Consider the following 17,797-nt stretch of genomic DNA (forward strand, 5'->3'; position numbering starts at 1 on the left):
GGCTAATTTTGTGTTTTTAGTAGAGATGGGGTTTTACCATGTTGTCCAGGCTGGTCTCGAACTCCTGACCTCAGGTGACCCACCCGCCTCAGCCTCCCAAAGTGCTGGGACTACAGGCGCGAGTCACTGTGCCCAGCCCTAATTTTTTGATTTTTTGTAGGGGGGGTTCTCACTGTGTTGCCCAGGCTGGTCTCCAACTCCTGGGCTCAAGCAATCCTCCCACTTTGGCCTTCCAAATTTCCAGGATTATAGATATAAGCCACAGTGCCCAGTTGTTTTTTTTGTTGTTGTTGTTGTTTTTGACAAGCTCTTGCCTGTCACCCAGGCTAGAGTGCAGTGGTGTGATCATGGTTCACTGCAGCCTTGAACTCCTGGCCTTGATCCTCCTGCCTCAGCTTCCCAAAGTGCTGTGATTACAGGGATGAGCCACTGCACTCGACTGCCACTTCTTTTATCACCATCAGGAACAGCTTTCCAGGTTTGTTTACTCACTGGAATGCCTGCTATTAGGGTGTTGGACCTAGACTGGGCTCATCATCCTCTTTGTCTTTTCATATTTTGCCTTGTGTTCTGGGAGATTTATTTTCCAGCCCTTCTATTGAATTTTCCATTTTGGTGTTGTTTTGGTTTTTTTTTTTGAGACAAAGTCTCACTCTGTCGCTCAGGCTGAAGAGCAGTGGCGTGATCTCAGCTCACTGCAACCTCTGCCTCCCAGGTTCAAGTGATTCTCATGCTTCAGCCTCCCGAGTAGCTGGGATTAGAAGCGCGCACCACCATGCCCAGCTAATTTTTGTATTTTTAATAGAGATGGGGCTTCACCACGTTGGCCAGGCTGGCCTTAAACTCCTGACCTCAGGTGATCTGCCCACCTCGGCCTCCCGAAGTGTTGGGATTACAGGTGTGAGCCACCGTGCTCAGCCTCATTTTGGTGATAATCTTAATTTTCTTTTTTCTTTTCTTTTGAGAGAGAGTTTTGCTCTTGTTGCCCAGGCTGGAGTGCAATGGTGCGATCTCCGCTCACCGTAACCTCTGCCTCCTGGGTTCTGGCCATTCTCCTGCCTCAGCCTCCTGAGTAGCTGGGATTACAGGCATCTGCCACCACACCTGGCTAATTTTGTATTTTTAGTAGGGATAGGGTTTCTACATGTTGGTTGGGCTCGTCTCAAACTCCCAACCTCAGGTGATCTGCCCACCTCAGCCTCCCGAAGTGCTGGGATTACAGGTGCGAGCCATCGCGCCCGGCCTGATAATCTCAATTTTCAAGAATTCTTGTTTGTTGTCTGGTGGTTCTTTTTTAAAAATTGAGGTACAGTTTACACTGTGTGGCACAAATCTTGTGTACAGCTTGATCCGTTTTGATAAATACATACACAAGCATAATCACCACCCAGATCAAAACGCAGGACATTCCCATCTACCCAAAATGTTCCCCTGTGTCAAGTGGCAAGCAGTCCCTAAGCACACCATAGTGGCTGTCAGACTGTGGTCCAGCCTTGCCTATGTGGCCCATGTAGAGACATACGTGGTTGTAAGGGCACCATGGTGAACCTTTTCCCCTCCATCTTCACACACCTTTCCATCAGGACCCTCCAAACGTAAGCACTGCTTTGACTTCTCTGTAACTTCGTTTTGCCTTTTCTTAAACTTCATAAAATAGAATCATAAGTATGAACTCTTTCATGTCTGGCTTCTTTACTCAGTATGACTTTTTTTTTTTTTTTTTGAGACAGTCTTGCTGTCACCCAAGCTGGAGTGCAGTGGTGCGATCTCAGCTTACTGCAACCTCCGCCTCCTGGGTTCAAGTGATTCTCATGCCTTGGCCTCCTGAGTAGCTGGGACTACAGGCACGTGCCACTACACCCATCTAATTTTTGTATTTTTAGTAGAGACGGGGTTTCACCATGTTGGCCAGGCTGGTTTCCAACTCTTGGCATCAAGTGATTTGCCCACTTTGGCCTCCCAAAGTGCTGGGGTTACAGGCATGAGCCACTGTGCCCAGCCACATCTTTGACATTCATCAATGTCGGTACATATATTAGTGGTGTTTTGTTTGTTTGTTTTTATTGCTGTATATACGTTTGGGTCATTTTCTGCTTGTTCTGGACCTAACTTCTCTCTCCACTTCTGTAACTTGAATTATTCATGTAGTCCCACGTTTCTTAGCTTCCATTCTCTTTTTTTTTCTCTGTACTTCAGTTTAGGTACCTCCTTTTAACCTATTAAGTTCACTAAATCTGTTTTCTGATATGACTTAATTTCTAAATTCGATTGTGATTTTATCCTTTACTCCTATCAATGTTTATGAAATCCATCCAATGAGTTTGTAATTTCAGGGATATTTTTCAGTTCAATAGGCTCCTTTCATTCTCTTTTAATAGATTCCAACTCTGTTGACATTCTCTACATTTGCTTCTTTTTTGTCCATCTTCTTCTCTGTTTGACATATTAACCAAGTTATTTAAAAATCTTTGCCAGTTCCAATATCTGGATCATCTGTGGGTCTGCTTTTATTATTTTTCTTTTATGTATTAGCCCCATATTTCTCCATTTTTTGCATGGTTTATGATTTTTAATTGTATGTCACATATTGGGTATAAAAGAAGGATAGGGACTTCAAATCTTGTTATTCCCTGCAGGAGCTAGTCACTTCAATGCAATTAAGTACTGAACTGGGTTGGGGCAGTGTTGCAATTGCAGTAAAACTCAATCCCCTCCTGGTTGTCCTTGTTCTTCAGGAATGGCCCTCTTGGATTTTGGATTGAAAGCTTGGTCAGTCTGTGTCTCAGATCTTAAAGTTCTGCTCTTCAGAGATTTAAAGGGAGCTCTTTAGCTTCCAAACCCACACAGGTGCAAAACCTGGCAAATACCTTATGTTGGGGAGACCAGCTATTTTTTCACCCCAGGCCTCCTCTCTAAACACTGCAAGACTGTGGAACTTGCCTTCTCGGTCTCCTGCACTGCCTCAGAACTCAGCAAATGTCCCATGGGGAAAACACTCTGCATTTTGTGCTCCTCTAGGTCCTAATCCATAGCAAGTCCTTGCAACCACCAAAAACTATTCCTTTCTCTCTTGCCCAGTAGAGTCTCTCTGCTTGGGCCAAGTCTGATCCTCATGTCCCAGATGGGCAAATGTTTCAGGGAAGAAAATAGCTGCCTATCACTAGTTCAACTCGGAAGGGCTCTTTCCTCCTTGAAATTTTAGTCCATTCAGTCTTTATTTCTGTGACCACTCTTCATTTTTTAAAAAATAAGACATCTTCAGCCAGGCGTGGTGGCTCATGCCTGTAATCCCAACACTTTGGGAGGCCAAGGTGGGCGGGTCACTTGAGGTCAGGAGTTTGAGACCAGCCTGACCAACATGTTGAAACCCCGTCTCTACTAAAAATACAAAAATTAGCCGCGTATGGTGGTGCACGCCTGTAATCCCAGCTACTCGGGGGGCTGAAGCAGAATTGCTTGAACCCGAGAAGCGGAGGTTGCAGTTAACTGAGATCACGCCACTGCACTCCAGACTGTGCAACAGAGCGAGACTCCATCTCAAAAAGAGAAAAAAAGACATTTTCATCTTACCTGTTTTTTCCCTAGCGGTTGCAATGGGAGTGGTGGCGTGCAGAGACCTACCATATCCTACCTAGCAGAAGTTTTTCAGTTCTGCTTTCTACCATTTCCATTGGAGGTATTATTTCACTTCCTAGTATTTTCATTTAATTACATGACAACACAACTTCCTCTTGTTTGAACAAGTTATAGGGCTCTCGTCTCTTTCAAAATAGATTTTTGCTTGTTTTGTTTTGTTTTTTTGAGACAGAGTTTTGTTCTTTGCTCTTGTTGCCCAGGCTGGAGTGCAATGGCGTGGTCTCGGCTCACTGCAACCTCCGTCTCCCCAGTTCAAGTAATTCTCCCGCCTCAGCCTCCAGAGTAGCTGGGATTACAGGTGCACACCACCACGCCTGGCTAATTTTTTTGTATTTTTAGCAGAGACGGAGTTTCACTATGTTGGCTAGACTGGTCTCAAGCTCCTGACCTCAGGTGATCCACCTGCCTCAGCCTTCCAAAGTGCTGGGATTATAGGTGTGAGCCACTGCGCCCGGCCGATGTTAACTATTTCCTGAACTTTCTTGAGGGATGGCCATTTTACTTCAAGGTTCTCATTGCCCTGTTCTTCTGTATTACAAATGTTTCCCACTTTGTTTTTTAGTTATGTTCACACTTCTTATCTTCTCAAACTTCGCTTTTGGTGATGTTAATATTTCAGATGACTTTTTAGGTTTCACTGGGACTTAGGGGAGGAGGTGAAGGCTCCCCAGTCTGCCATCTTATTCCTCAATAAATTCATCTTGAGAAACAACTCCCTCAAAAGCATTTACTTCCTCGTCAGCTACATCAGTCTTCTATGAGTGGAACTCTCTTCTCGTCTCCTCCGGAATTTTATGTGAGTGTTGTACGCATCCATAGTGTCAGCTACTCTCTAATATTCATAAGCCATTGATTCATACATCTATTGCCAGCCTTCACCTCCATCTGGGCTTCCAGACCCTATTCATCTACATTTAAATTAATTATTATTTTTATTTACTTATTTTTGAGACAGGACCTCGCTTTGTTGCCCATGCTGGAATGCAGTGGTGTGATCACAGCTCACTGCAGCCTCAACCTCCGAGGCTCAATTGATCCTCCTAACTCAGCCTTCTGAGTAGCTAGGACTATAGGTGTGTGCCACCATGCCTGGCTAATTTTCTTGTTTTTTTTTTTTTGTAGAGACAGAGTTTTGCCATGTTGCCCAGGCTGGTCTCAAACTAGGCTCAAGCGATCCACATGCCTTGGCCTCCCAAGTACCTGGGACTACAGGTGTCTACCACCACACCTGGCTTCACCCACACTTTTATCTCCAATAAAATGCAACATCTCTAAACTCAACATCCTCCTCGAAGCTCTGATCCTCTTCCTATAATCCTATTTCAGGGGATGACACCGCCATCTGGCCATAGCCTGTGTATCATCCTGATCTCTCCCCTCCTTCCCCATGTCTCACATTCAGCTGCTACTAAATCATGTCAGCTCTGCCCCATGCATACTGCCTGTCCTCCTCCTTCCCCACGGCCACCATACCCACACTCGTGCCTTCTGAGACCTGCCTTCCGGAGGAGCGCACATGCCAGGAGTGTTCAGTGGGCACAAGTGGTTTTATTGTTTCTGCCCAGAAGAGGAAGCCCTGGCAGCAGCAGGGACACAGAGAAGACATGGCGCTGCATCCTGCCGGCAGTGTGGATGCTGGTGGCGGGAGTCCAGGACTGTGAAGAGCTGTCAGCATATGAGCTGGAGCCGCTGAGGAGCTGCACCTAGGCCTGCAGAGGCCACCAGCTTGAGAAGGGGGTCCCAGCCTCACCGATGCCGCTTTCGGATGCTCTGCAGCTCCTGGTAGATGGTGCTGAAGCTGGGCCGCTGCCCAGGTTCATAGGCCCAGCACTGCTCCATGAGCCTGAACACAGCATCAGGACACAGCTCTGGGCAGGGCAGACGGCCCCCTGTAAGGAGAGGCACAGCATACCAGGCATGAGGAGGGAGTTTGAGGGTCCTCGGCAGACTCTGGGGGATACCATGAGCCATTGGAGCTGCTTAAGATGCACTGTTCTGAAGGATGCACTGTTCTCCACCAAGGGCCCAAAGGACAAAGAGGCCTGGCTTCTGATCCCAATCCCACCACGTGCTAGTTGTGTGTCCTCTGCCAGCCTGTTTATCCATCTGAGAAAGGGACATATTAATCCCTACCACACATGTAGTGATGAGCAAATGAAATAACATGTGACCTAGCACAGAATAGGTGCTCACTCAGTACTAGCTACAAGGATATTCTATTTTTTTTTTTTTTTTTTTTGAGATGGGGTCTTGCCCTGTCACCCACGCTGGAATGCAGTGGTGCGATCTCAGCTCACTGCAACTTCCACCTCCCAGGTTCAAGCGATTCTTGTGCCTCACCCTCCCAAGTAGCTGGGATTACAGGCTTGCGCCACCACACCTGGTTAATTTTTTGTATTTTTAGTAGAGACAGGGTTTTTCCATGTTGGCCAGGCTAGTCTCAAACTCCTAGACTCAAGTGATCCACCTTCCTCAGCCTCCCAAAATGTTGAAATTACAGGCGTGAGCCACTGCACCCAGGTTTTTTTCTTTTTCGAGTCAAGGTCTCTCTCTGTCACTCAGTTTGGAGTGCAGTGGCATGATCTCAGCTCACTGCAACCTCCGCCTCCCAGGCTCCAGTGATCCTCCCACCTCAGCCTCCCAAGCAGCAGGGACTACAGGCACATGTCACCACACCCAGCTAATTATTGTATTTTTTGTTTCGTTTTTTGTTTTTTTTGAGATGGAGTTTCACTCTTGTCACCCAGGCTGGAGTGCAGAGGCACAATCTCGGCTCACTGCAACCTCCGCCTCCCAGGCTCCAGTGATCCTCCCACCTCAGCCTCCCAAGCAGCAGGGACTACAGGCACATGTCACCACACCCAGCTAATTATTGTATTTTTTGTTTCGTTTTTTGTTTTTTTTTGAGATGGAGTTTCACTCTTGTCACCCAGGCTGGAGTGCAGTGGCACAGTCTCGGCTCACTGCAGCCTCTGCCTCCTGGGTTCAAGCAATTCTCCCATCTCAGCCTCCCAAGTAGCTGGGATTACAGGCATGTGCCACCATGCCTGGCTAATTTTTGTATTTTTAGTAGAGACGGGGTTTCACCATGTTGGTCTGGCTGGTCTCAAACTCCTGACCACAGGTGATCCACCTGCCTTGGCCTCCCAAAGTGCTGGGATTACAGGTGTGAGCCACTGTGCCCAGCCTATTTTTGTATTTTTTTGTACAGATGGAGTTTCACTGTGTTGTCCAGGCTGATCTCGAACTCCTAGGCTCAAGTGATCCACCCAGCTCAGCCTCCCAAAGTGCTAGGATGACAGGCGTGAGCCACTGGCCAGGTTATTCTTATTCTGCCTGGTGGGAAGGTTGGCATTAAGGGAGTTAGAAGAGTCCGGCTGGAGCATCTGGAAGAGGGTGCAGCCTGAGGCTGCTGTCATCACGGGGTGCTTACCCTTCTCCACGAACTCCCGTGTCTGCTGATTGCTGAGGTTGGGATAGGGGGAGGCCCCCAGGCTGAAGGTCTCCCAGAGCAAGATGCCAAAGCTCCACACGTCGCTTTCGGAGGAGTAGCGGCCTGCAGAGGAAGCGAGGAGGTGAGGCAGCGTGAGTGGACCCTCCCTGGGGCCAGGGTGCGGCAGGTGGCAGGACCCAGGCCTGGCCTCTGGCCATGCAGTCCAGGGTGGACAGGGACTAGGTACCGTAGTTAAGGGCCTCAGGTGCGGTCCACTTCACGGGGACTTGTCTGAGGCCCCCTGAGGCTGCATAGACCCCATCAGCTTCCTCTCGGGACATCCCAAAGTCACTGATCTTCAGAACATTCTTCTCTGTCACCAGGCAGTTCCGAGCAGCCAGGTCCCTGGGTGAGACAGGGCAGGGGCTCATTTGGCCAACAGTCGCCTGCCCAGCCCTGGCTGAACACTCTAGAAAAGCCACAGACAAAAGTTGCTCCCAGCCCTGGGCACCCCTGTCTACCAGAGAGGCCAACTCCCCCTCTGGAGCTGATGCCTGATGGTCCAGTGGGGGGCCCTAGGGGTATAGGTACCTCTTGACTCTGGTTGGGGGTGTTGGCAGGGCCTGTGGCCACCACCCACTCACCGGTGGATGCAGCACTTGCTCTCCAGGTACTCCATGCCAGCAGCTGCATCCCCCACCATCTGCAGCAGAGTCTTCACCCGCAGGCGGGCCCCCTCCGTGCGGAGGAAGGTCAGGAAGTCGCCCCCTGCAGGTGGGGAGGACCCCTGCTGAGCCTCCTGAGGTAAGGGTGCCACCTGGCCAGGCTGCGTGCCCTACCTGGAGCTCAGCGCCCCGTGCTCACCCTGCACAAGCTCCATGACGATGTAGATGGGCTGCTTCTGGGTGCAGACACCAATAAGACGCACGATGTTGGGGTGGCTGTACTGCTTCAGGATCCTGGAGGGCACTGCTGCTCAGGCTCCACGTGGCCGGGCCCGCCTCCCCAGGGTCCCCCGGGGATGACGCAAGAAGAGCTTGGCCTCCGAGGCCAGCAGACCCGGACGTGTCACCTGGGGCAGCCTCTAGCCTTCAGCACTATAAGGGGGTACTACCCACAATGGGGGGGCCTCGAGGATTAAACGCCACCACGGAGGTCAAGCACTTCACACTGTGCCATGCAGTGTAACCTCTGTGTATGCGGGACCCGTGGTGATCATTAGTTTATCACCCACCTCGCTTCCTGTAGAAACTTGGCCTTGAGGTCAGGTGGGAGCGTCTCTCGACAAGACTTCACCGCCACCAGGGTGTTGTCGGCTCGCAGGCGTCCGCTGAACACTTCGCCAAAGTTCCCCTGAAACGGTCTTGGGCTCCTACCATGGCCTTCCCAGTCCCGCAGTTCTCTTCTCTGCTCCCTACCCATTCTTCACTCAGCCCCCGTGCTCGGACCCCTCACCCAGGCTCTCTGGGAGTTTGCCCCTCGCTGGGGAACCTAGAGAGCACACAGGGCAGGCAGGTAAAGTTGCCTCCGATGTGCCACCCTCCCTGAGAGAAGTGACATGGAAATCCAAAAATCACTCTCCCTTGGGTTTGAAAAGCATTCTGATTTTTAGTAAAGTGACTTCTTCCCTAAACAGGTATCTTATGGCTTACAGTAACAGGGTGTCTCCCTGCGTGCACACAAGAGCTCGAGGGGGGCGGCCTGGGTGGGGGTGATGAGGTCAGGGTGCCGGCAAAGCTGTCTGCTGGGAGTTTTCAGGGTAGGTACTGTCCCGTTTCCTGGAGGATGGTGTGTGGTGGGGGCTGGGCAGGCAGTCAGGGTACAAGTGGGGAATCAGATGGGGCAGGGAGGTCTCTGGGTGGTAGGGCAGGGGGCCCAGGCGCGACTCGGGAGAAGCCGCCAGCGACAAGGAGGCCAGCAGAGGCGCACTCACCCGTCCAATCTGCTCACCCAACACCAGGTCCTCATGGTTCAGCACCCACTTGTCCTGGGGAAGAGAGGAGTCAGGGGATCAGAAGTCTGAAGAAAAGGGGTGCTGGGCCCTTAGAAGGGCTATGTCCTCCATTTCTTGGTGCCTCCATATGTGACCAGGGGTGGGACCACATGGGGAGCACGCTGAGATGACTACGGGGTCCAGGCAGGTGCCCTGACCAGGTAAGCACCCACCTGGTGTGTACAGCCCATGGCGTAGCAGTGGCCCTGACATTCCAAACCTAGAGCGAGGCTGGCCCTGAGGGTCACTCACTCTGCATCTTGTATGTAGACAGAGGGCCTGGAAAGCCCTTTCTGCCCAGACGCTGGGTGGGCCTGACCCACACTCCCCAAGCCCTGCCACAGGTGGCATGGGCCAGGCTGGGTGCAGGCTCACCTTGGGCACAGCCCTGTGCAGGATGACACCACTCTTCTTGGTGAGGGGCTGCTGGGTGCTCAGTAGGTGGTCGATGAGCAAAGGAATGCTGGGAAAGCCTTCCCCTTCCAGTCGGTACAGGTTCTGCAGGGCAGGGGACCCGGGGTCAGCAGCCTCCATTCTAAGAGGGCCTGAGCCCTGGGAGGGGGAAAGGGAGAGCAGCAGGGGAGAAAGGGCCTGCCCAGGACCAGGGGCAGAGAGACCTCCAGAAAAGATGCCATCTGATGGCACATGACATCCTGCTGCCCCACCAGCAGAGGACTCACACTTAAGCCGCTATTTTGTTGCAGGGACTGGGTGGTCTCTGTGGCCCCTTCCAGCCAGCCCTGCTAGGGAGGCATCCAAGACCTGGCAGCTACCCGCTACCCTGAAAGGCCATTCCCCTTGGGGAAGGGAAGGGATGGGAAGAGTGAGGCCTGGAAGGCTCGGGTGCCAGCCCCACTCACGTCCAAGGACTGGATGATGAAGTGCCGGGTCAGACCATCCCACAGCACCGACAGCACGTACTCCTGCTTGCCCTGGCTCTCCCGCACCAGGAAGTCCCCCGAGTGCACCAGCAGCTCAGCCACCTCGGCCCTCGGGATGGCCCCGTGGTACCACAGCTGCTCATGTAGGGGCTTCTGCACCTCCGGAACGAGCTGCAGCGGTGGGGGGAGCTGGGCAAGGGAGGATTGAGGAGGAGTCACTCAACCACCTTGTTGAAGAGGCCGTGGGGGCAGCCAGGGGTCTCTCTCTCTCCCCACTATATGCCCTCAGGCCTCACAACCATGGAGTGGCATGCAGAGCCATCCACAGGCCCCTGGAGTGGGCACTGGACTGGCCCAGGCTCACGCTGGGCAGAGCTGGGAAGGGGGAAGCCCAGGCAGGAAGACCCCAAACCAAGCTCGTGCCTCCTCCTCCAGGCCACAGGCCCCCAACCATTCCTGAAGCAGGGAGAGCCATGGAACAGTCGAGGTTGCTGGTCCCTTTAGCACACTGGGGCGATGGAAAGGGAGGGGTCACGGGGTGGCAGGGTCTGGGAACATCTGCAGCCTGGAATCCCAGGGAAGAGAGGAACTTCCCAACGCAAGCAGCCTGGGCAGAGCCTCCTCTCTAGGACATCCCAGTGATTAAACTCTAAACACAACAGTAGGGGGGCCCAGGCTGGGTGCCACTCACCGAGAACTTGGGGCGGAAGATTCCTGAGATGTGGCTCTTAAGGATCTCCAGCGTGGGCGTCCTTCCCCCCTCTCGCTCCTGCTCCTGAGGCCAGGGACAGACGTCAGCGGGTGGCCAGGCTTAGGGAGGGGGAGGGCGAAAATGAGGAGCGCAGCCCCAGGTGGGCAGGCCGGTGGCGGGCAGCGGCCGCGGATGGGGCAGCTCACCGAGGACGACGTGGAGTGGCGGTCATCCTGCAGGAGCAGCACGGCCGGGGGCTCGCTGGGGCCCAGCTGCTCCAGCTTGGTCCGCAGCAAGTCCTGCTGGGCCTGCAGCTTGGCCTGGCTGCACAGCGCTACCTGCAGCCCCTGCAGTGCTTCTTGCAGCACCTGCCTCTTGCCCAGCAGCTGCACCCTGCAGGCAGGGGTGGGTGGGAGGGTGGGTGAGAAAGAGGGCTCGGTCTGCGGCGGGTAGCCAGCAGCAGGTAGGGTAGGTAGGAGGGAGGGAGGCCCAGGAGGCTGCTGCAGGCAGGGGCCCACTCACCGCCCCCGGGGGTGGGTGTTCTCCTCTTCATTCCGGAGCTCCTGTTGCAGCTGTGTAACCATCTCCTGCCGCCTGAACACCATCTCGGTGGCCACAGCCAGCTCATCTGTCACCGAGGTCAGCCTGCACCCAAGAGAAGGGAAGCATTAGAACTGAGCCCTCCTCAACCCACGTCCAGTGCACCCCTGTAGAGCCAAGCAAGCCCGGCCACCTGGTGACAGCTCTGTGTGGACAATCTCCACGACCTAGCCCTGCCTACATAAACACCCGTGGTCTGCTGGGAGCCCCGCCGCGGCCCAGGTGCAAAGCCACCACCCACGTGTGCTGCACGCTCTCCACAGTCAGCTCGTTCAGCTGGAGCTCCCCAGGCTCCAGCGGTTCACCCTCCTCAAGCAGTGACTCATCGAATGTGACGCAGGGTGGGACGTCAGGTGCGGACCTGTGGGGTACAGCGCCCCGTCAGTGGACAGGCCAGCAGCCCTGGGCCCAGCAAGAGCAAGGACGGGGCTTACCCATAGTGTCGCAGGAAGCCTTGGTACTCAGCCTCAGGCTGGATGCGGGCAGCAGCTGCAGCCATCTCCTGGTGAATGGCCACCACCTCATCCTGCACCAGGCTGCTAATCTCCAGGTATTCCTGCAGGATCTCCTTCCTGCCCCCGAGATGGGATCCCCAGTCAGGGGAGCCTCAGGCTGTGGAAGGCTGGGCAGTTCAGGCCTAGGACCCTGGGTTTGGAGTCAGGGCTGGGGTTGACCCCTGCCTCACTTCAAGCTAGCCATGCCACTGTAGGCAAATTATTTAATTTCTCCCTAATCTTCTATTTCCTGGTATGTATAAGAGGGACACTGGCAGTTGTAATAAGGATCCAGTGGGCCAGGCACAGTGGCTCACGCCTGTAATACCAACACTGGTAGGTCGAGGTAGGTGGATTGCCTGAGGTCAGTTCGAGACCAGCCTGGCTAACATGGCGAAACCCCGTCTCTACTGAAAAAGCAAATATAAAAATTAGCCAGGCATGGTGGCACATGGCTGTAGTCCCAGCTACTTGGCTACTTGAGAGGCTGAGGCAGGAGAATCACTTGAACCCGGAAGATGGGGGTTGCAGTGAGCCAAGATCGCACCACCACACTCCAGCCTGGGCGAGAGTGAGACACCGTCTCAAAAAAAAGGATCCAGTTGAGATCCTGTGTGCAGAGTGTCTGCTGTACAGGGAGTGCTCAGTAAACATGAGCTACGGTCATCCCTGCCCTGGGCAGCCAGCTCTGCACAACCACTACCATATAAGCCATCAACATGCTGCCCACCCCCATTCATATCTCCCAGCCCAGGCACCTCCCCTGGGCCCTAACCTCATGTACTCACTCACCTACTCAAAATGTCCCATTGGCTAGCTCTAAGACACCCCAACCTCTCTAGTTGAAAACTGAGGCCAGGCACGGTGGCTCATGTCTGTAATCCCAGCACTTTGGGAGGCCGAGGTGGGTAGATCACAAGGTCAAAAGATCGAGACCAGCCTGACCAACATGGCGAAACCCCATCTCTACCAAAAATACAAAAACTAGCTGGACATGGTGGCACGCGCCTGTAGTCCCAGCTACTCGGGAGGCTGAGGCAGGAGAATCGCTTGAGCCTGGGAGGTGGAGGTTGCAGTGAGCCAAGATCGCACCACTGCACTCCAGCCTGGCGAAAGAGTGAGACTACATCTCTAAATAAATAAATAAATAAATAAATAAATGAACTGCTACTCTTGTCTCCTAAACCTGTTCCTCCCACAGCCTTCCCTACATAAGTTAACAGCTACTCCATCTTCCAGCTGCTCCAGGCCAAATCCCCAGAGTTACCCCTGACTCCTCTATTTCACGCTCCACTTCCAATCCATAGGGAAATCCCACCGGCTCCACCTTCAAAACAGCCCAGGACCTGACCGCTCCTCACCTCCATTGCTACCTCCCCGTCCTAGTGGCCAAAAGCTTGGATCTGGATTACTGCAAGAGCCTGCTCTCTGGCCTCCCAGCTTCGGTCCTTGCCCCCTGAAGTCTATTCGCAGCATAGCAGCCAGAGTGGCCTTATTAAAACAGAGGTCAGGGCTGGGCGTGGTGGCTCACGCCTGTAATCCCAGCACTTTGGGAGGCAGCGGCAGGCAGATCGCTTTGGGCCCAGGAGTTAGACACTAGCCTGGGCAACATGGTGAAACCCCATCTCTACTAAAAATACAAAAATTAGCTGGGTGTGGTGGCGCATGCCCCTAGTTCCAGCTACTTAGGAGGCTGAGGCAGGAGAATTGCTTGAGCCTGGGAGGTGGAGGTTGCAGTAAGCCGAGATCATGCCACTGCACTGCAGCCTGGGCGGCAGAACAAGACTCTGACTCAAAAAAAATTAAAACAAAATGAAACAAAAAAACAGAGGTCAGGTCATGCCATTCTTGTTCACCCAGAGCCAAAGTCCTCACCATGGCCCTGCTGGACCCTCTATCACCCAGTAGCCCTTGACGCCTGACTCCTCCAGCCTCATGTATGACTCTCCCCCTCCCTCACTCTCAGAGGCACCACTGGTTCCTGGCTATTAGTCCCCAGTACTCCCCTACCTCAAGGCCTGTGTAATTGCTGTCCTGCTTTCTGGAATGGTCTTTCTCCAAATAGCCCCATGATTCACTCCCGTACCCCTCTCAGGGGCCTCTTTGAATGTCACCTCTCAAGAGGCTGTCCCAGATCACTCTATGGACAACTGTCACCTCCTCCCTTGCCTCCGTGCTCCCAGGTCCCGATCCACTTCTCTTGCTTTATTTTTCTCCATGGCTCTTAGTGCTCCTCACATCCTCACTCCACTAACACGAAAGATCCCTGAGGACAGATGTTTTTGTCTACCATTGTTCTGTGTTATAATCCAGCGCCCAGAACAGTGCTCAATGAATGTAATAAAACCCTGGAATAATGGGACCCTGGAATAGGGTAATTCAGAGGTCAGTTGCCTGTTTCCAATCCTTGGCCCAGGTCCCATTCTCATGTGGTTACATGGCCAGCACTTTCCCAGCAGTGGATTTTCTGGGTCCTGCCTCTGGGCCTGATGGCTGGGCTTAGGGCTGCTCAAGGGTTGGGGGCCGGGGGACAGGGCTGCGGGCTTACAGGATGCAAGCCATCTCCTCGTGCAGGTCCTGCAGTGACCGCAGCAGGCCGGGCAGCAGGAGCTGGTGGTGGTGCTGGTGGTGTAGCTGTGCAGCCCGCACGCCCAGCACATAGCGGTTGTGGTGAGCAAAGAGCTTCCACAGGCTGCGCACATACTTGTCCTTGGCCTTGTCACGGTCCTTGTCTGCCAGATGGGGGGCAAGTGGTGTAGATGACAGCATGGAGGCCCAGGCAGCCCCCGCTCTCGGGGTACCCAAGGACAGGTCAGCACTGGCTTCGGATTCCCTCCCTGCCAGCAAGGGAAGCCACGAACCTTTGCTGGCCTCCTGGTACTTGCGCTTGGCTTGGGCACTGTCCCGTGCCAGAACTCGGTACTGGCTCTTCAGCTTCTCAATGTCCTGGCTGTGGGTCTAGGGAGAGAGGAGAGGCCAGTGTGGGGAAGCAGGTCCCCAGTTGTGGAAGATTCTTGCCTGGGGTGAAGCCCTGGAAAGGTCCTGTCGTCAGGCAAGGGGCACCTGGAGACTTCTGGGAAAGCTGGCTGCTGACGTGAGAGTCAAAGATCAGAGGGCCTGTTAAAGACAGGTCCCTTGGGGAGGAAGAGGTAGACTACAGGCTACAGTGGTCCCTCCTTGGACTGAGAGTGGTAGCCTGGTGGCAGGCAGGGCCAGTTGCAGGTGTGTGCGGCCCGTGCAGTCACTCGGGGCTCCACATGTAAAAGGGCCCTGTGCTTGGTTTTATGCTCCGTTATTGCCACCTCGAAATTCTTAACAATCTTTTAACAAAACCCCCACGATTTCACTTTGCACTGGGTCCTGCAAATTACGTTCTTGGCAGTTGGAATAGTTGACAGCCAGAGATCAGTGTTCTCGTTCCAGTTCTCCTGTTTATGTGCTGGGATATGTTGGCCAAGCGCCCAACCTCAGTTTCCCCATCTGTCACTGAGCTAAATTCCTCGACTAGATCAGTCTTTTCCTTAAAGGGCCAGAGAGTAAATAAATATTTTAGGCTTGTAGGCCATACAGTCTCTGTCACAATTACTCAACTCTGTCATTGTAGTCACAGACAATAGGAAAACAAAGGCGCATAGCTGTGTTCCAGCAAAACTATAAAAATGGGCCCACCCTTGAATTAGATGATCTTTTGGGGAGAGGAATGGGGCCAGGGTGGCCACCAGGGGCCGCTGTGGGTCCATGGCAAGGCTGGGCTCTGCACTTGAGGAAGGGGTGTGGTGCAGGGAGGGTGAAGGAGACACTGAATGGGGGCACTAGGCTCCCAGATAAATAGCTCCAAATCACACAGCCTCTAGACTGAGGAGCTGGGTGGGATTCAAACCTACGCAGGCTGACTTCACGGCCCGAGTCCTTGACCTTCAGGGGGCTGTGCTGCTGCACAGTCTCTGGGCCCCTGAGAGGAGGCTGCCTAAGTCGAAGGCAAACAGACTGACCCTCATTCCTCTCCCTGATTCTCAGAACCCAGAGCCAGATGGCACAGTGTGGAGGCGAGTACCGATTCTGAGCTTCTCCCAGGCACATGACCGGTCACCCATCCTTACATTCCCAGCACTTTGCCCAGGCACAGAAAAAGCACAGAGAGGCCTTGCTGCAAGCCAGCCCAGCGTAGGGGAGGAAGAGAGGAAGCTGCATCAAGGTTACAGCAAGCCAGGCCTGGGGTCAGGGACTTCCACTTCCCCAGTGAATCCAGGGCCTCTTGTGCAAAACAACTCCTTCGAGGCTCAAAATTTAGCCAGAAATGACCGAAGCCCCAGCGCTGCCCGCTCACCTTGGCGAGCTCCTGCTGCAGCTGCTGCCACTGCTCGCTGTAGGTCTTGCGAAGCTGCTGCCGTTCCCGAATGAGCAGGCTCAACTTGCTCAGGGGCCCTGAGTTCAGATCCTCTGCGTGCTGCCGCAGCAACCGGCTCAGGCCCTCAGTTTGGCTGGTGATCTCGGCCCAGGACTACATAGCACAGATGGGGGAGGCACGGAAAGGGGCACAATGGCTCCCAAGACTTGGCCTACCAGATCTCCAGCCACTGCCCCAGAGGGCCCCCAGGAGAGAAAGGAGAAGGCAGATACAGCCAGCACCCCCCAGAGTCCCATAGAGACCCACCTGGCTGATGGGGCTGTCAGGGCTGATGCCCCGGCTCTGGGCCCCACTGTCCTGCAGGGACATGTGGTGAAGCAGTCCTGCATACTCCCTGTCACTCTTGACCCGCTGGGCCATCCACTTTCTCATGCCCTCCAGTAGACGAAGCTCGGCCTCCTGCATCTGCTGCAGGACCCCGTGGCCCTGGGGGCTGCACAGCTCGGAAGAGAAGCCCATTGTGCTGTCCTGGGGACAGAAAGGGGGCCATCCCTGGAGGCAAGGCAGCAGCTGGAGATGGAGGCATGGGACGAGGAGGCTGGGGACTGTAGGGTCAGGATGGGCTGCAGACAGGGAGGATGTGGGGTCCTGCCTCGCTCACACGCAGCCATGGGTACCCAGCAGCAGCCTGGCCTGGGGACTGGCCCTCATTACTTCCTTAGCGTCAGGGTCTCCTCCCCCGTTCGGGAACAGGAGCCAACCTGGAGCCCTGGAGCCTCCCTCCCCAGGCCCTTCCACCCACCACCCCTTACAGGGACACCCTTGCCCAGGTCCTTAACAGGCCAAGCCTGCCCCAGCTGAAGCCTCAGGCGGCCACAGCCTGAGCCCTGCCCCTGCGGCCATACCCTCCCTTCCGCGGCCCCTACCCCCACCTGGGTGGGTCTCTGGCCCTCGGAACGCTTGCTCTGCCCCTGCCTGCCGCACCCCCACTCCCACCGCTCCTCCAGGCCCCGGGGCTAGAGTTACCCGCGCGGGCAGCTGCTCCTGGGACGGCCTCGGACCGACTCAGGCCCGGTGCCGACCCTGGCCAGTTCCTGATTCCGCGCTTCCTCCTCCCGCGGTTTCAGTTGGCCCAGGCCCCGGGGCGGGCCTGTGGAGGGGAAGGGGCGGGCGGGACCGGCCCGACGGCCCCGACGCCTGCCAGCCCCCCTGCTCCGCGCTGGGCCGCAGCCTCTAGCCGGCCGCACGGCCACGGAAACGGAAGGGAGGAGGGGGCCGGGAAAGAATGGCCCAGCCGAGAGCCGCCTGCGGCCCGCAGCCCCCAGGGCCCGGCAGCGCCCCGGGAACACCGGGAAGGGGCGCAAGGTGGGGGTCAGGAGGGGGAGCCCAGGGCGAGGCCCCAGGCAGATGCTGGGCCCAGGGAAGCCCAGGGTGTCCGCGGGTACTGAGGGGAGGGGCGCAGTCCTAGCACCAGGCCAGGGCCACCGCAGAAGAGGAAGAGGGAACCCTGGTCCCAGCCCTCCCCACTTCACGGAATTCCCTAAGGGGAGGCTCAGGCGCCAGCTTCCATTTGAATAAAATTTCCGAGTAAATATCCCGAACAGAGGCTGCTTCTCGGGGACAGATCCTGGTGGTTTTGTCCCCATCCTCCTACCCTCAGGCAGGGGCTTCCTGTCCCAAGGGAGACCTGGGGCAATCAAGGGGCAGGGGTTGGGGAGCAG

General features: G+C 54.8%; 1 protein-coding gene across 11 annotated transcripts; it reads right to left on the reverse strand.

The window, feature by feature from the left end:
- Window positions 1-5,164: 5,164 nt before the first annotated feature.
- On the reverse strand, window positions 5,165-17,507 carry FES (FES proto-oncogene, tyrosine kinase). 11 transcript variants are annotated; one of them, XM_055277175.2, is made up of 19 exons: window positions 17,103-17,507; window positions 16,383-16,604; window positions 16,056-16,229; window positions 14,590-14,686; window positions 14,277-14,460; window positions 11,669-11,806; window positions 11,476-11,595; window positions 11,157-11,279; window positions 10,841-11,027; window positions 10,635-10,718; window positions 9,923-10,132; window positions 9,438-9,560; window positions 9,003-9,056; window positions 8,304-8,422; window positions 7,934-8,028; window positions 7,714-7,837; window positions 7,317-7,474; window positions 7,070-7,192; window positions 5,165-5,525 (listed from the first exon to the last, which is right to left on the reverse strand). In XM_055277175.2, the coding sequence occupies exons 2-19, from the start codon at window positions 16,593-16,595 to the stop codon at window positions 5,383-5,385; spliced, it is 2,469 nt and encodes an 822-aa protein (XP_055133150.1). In that variant the 5' UTR covers window positions 16,596-16,604; window positions 17,103-17,507; the 3' UTR covers window positions 5,165-5,382. The 11 variants fall into 11 exon arrangements, 9 of the variants coding, with proteins under 9 accessions (XP_055133150.1, XP_063494599.1, XP_055133151.1 ...); XM_063638529.1 differs by having other exon boundaries at window positions 10,635-10,712; window positions 17,103-17,320; XM_055277176.2 differs by having other exon boundaries at window positions 16,383-16,628; window positions 17,103-17,320.
- Window positions 17,508-17,797: the final 290 nt, after the last annotated feature.

Source organism: Symphalangus syndactylus, chromosome 5 (genome assembly GCF_028878055.3).
Source record: "Symphalangus syndactylus isolate Jambi chromosome 5, NHGRI_mSymSyn1-v2.1_pri, whole genome shotgun sequence".
Taxonomy (NCBI): domain Eukaryota; kingdom Metazoa; phylum Chordata; class Mammalia; order Primates; family Hylobatidae; genus Symphalangus; species Symphalangus syndactylus.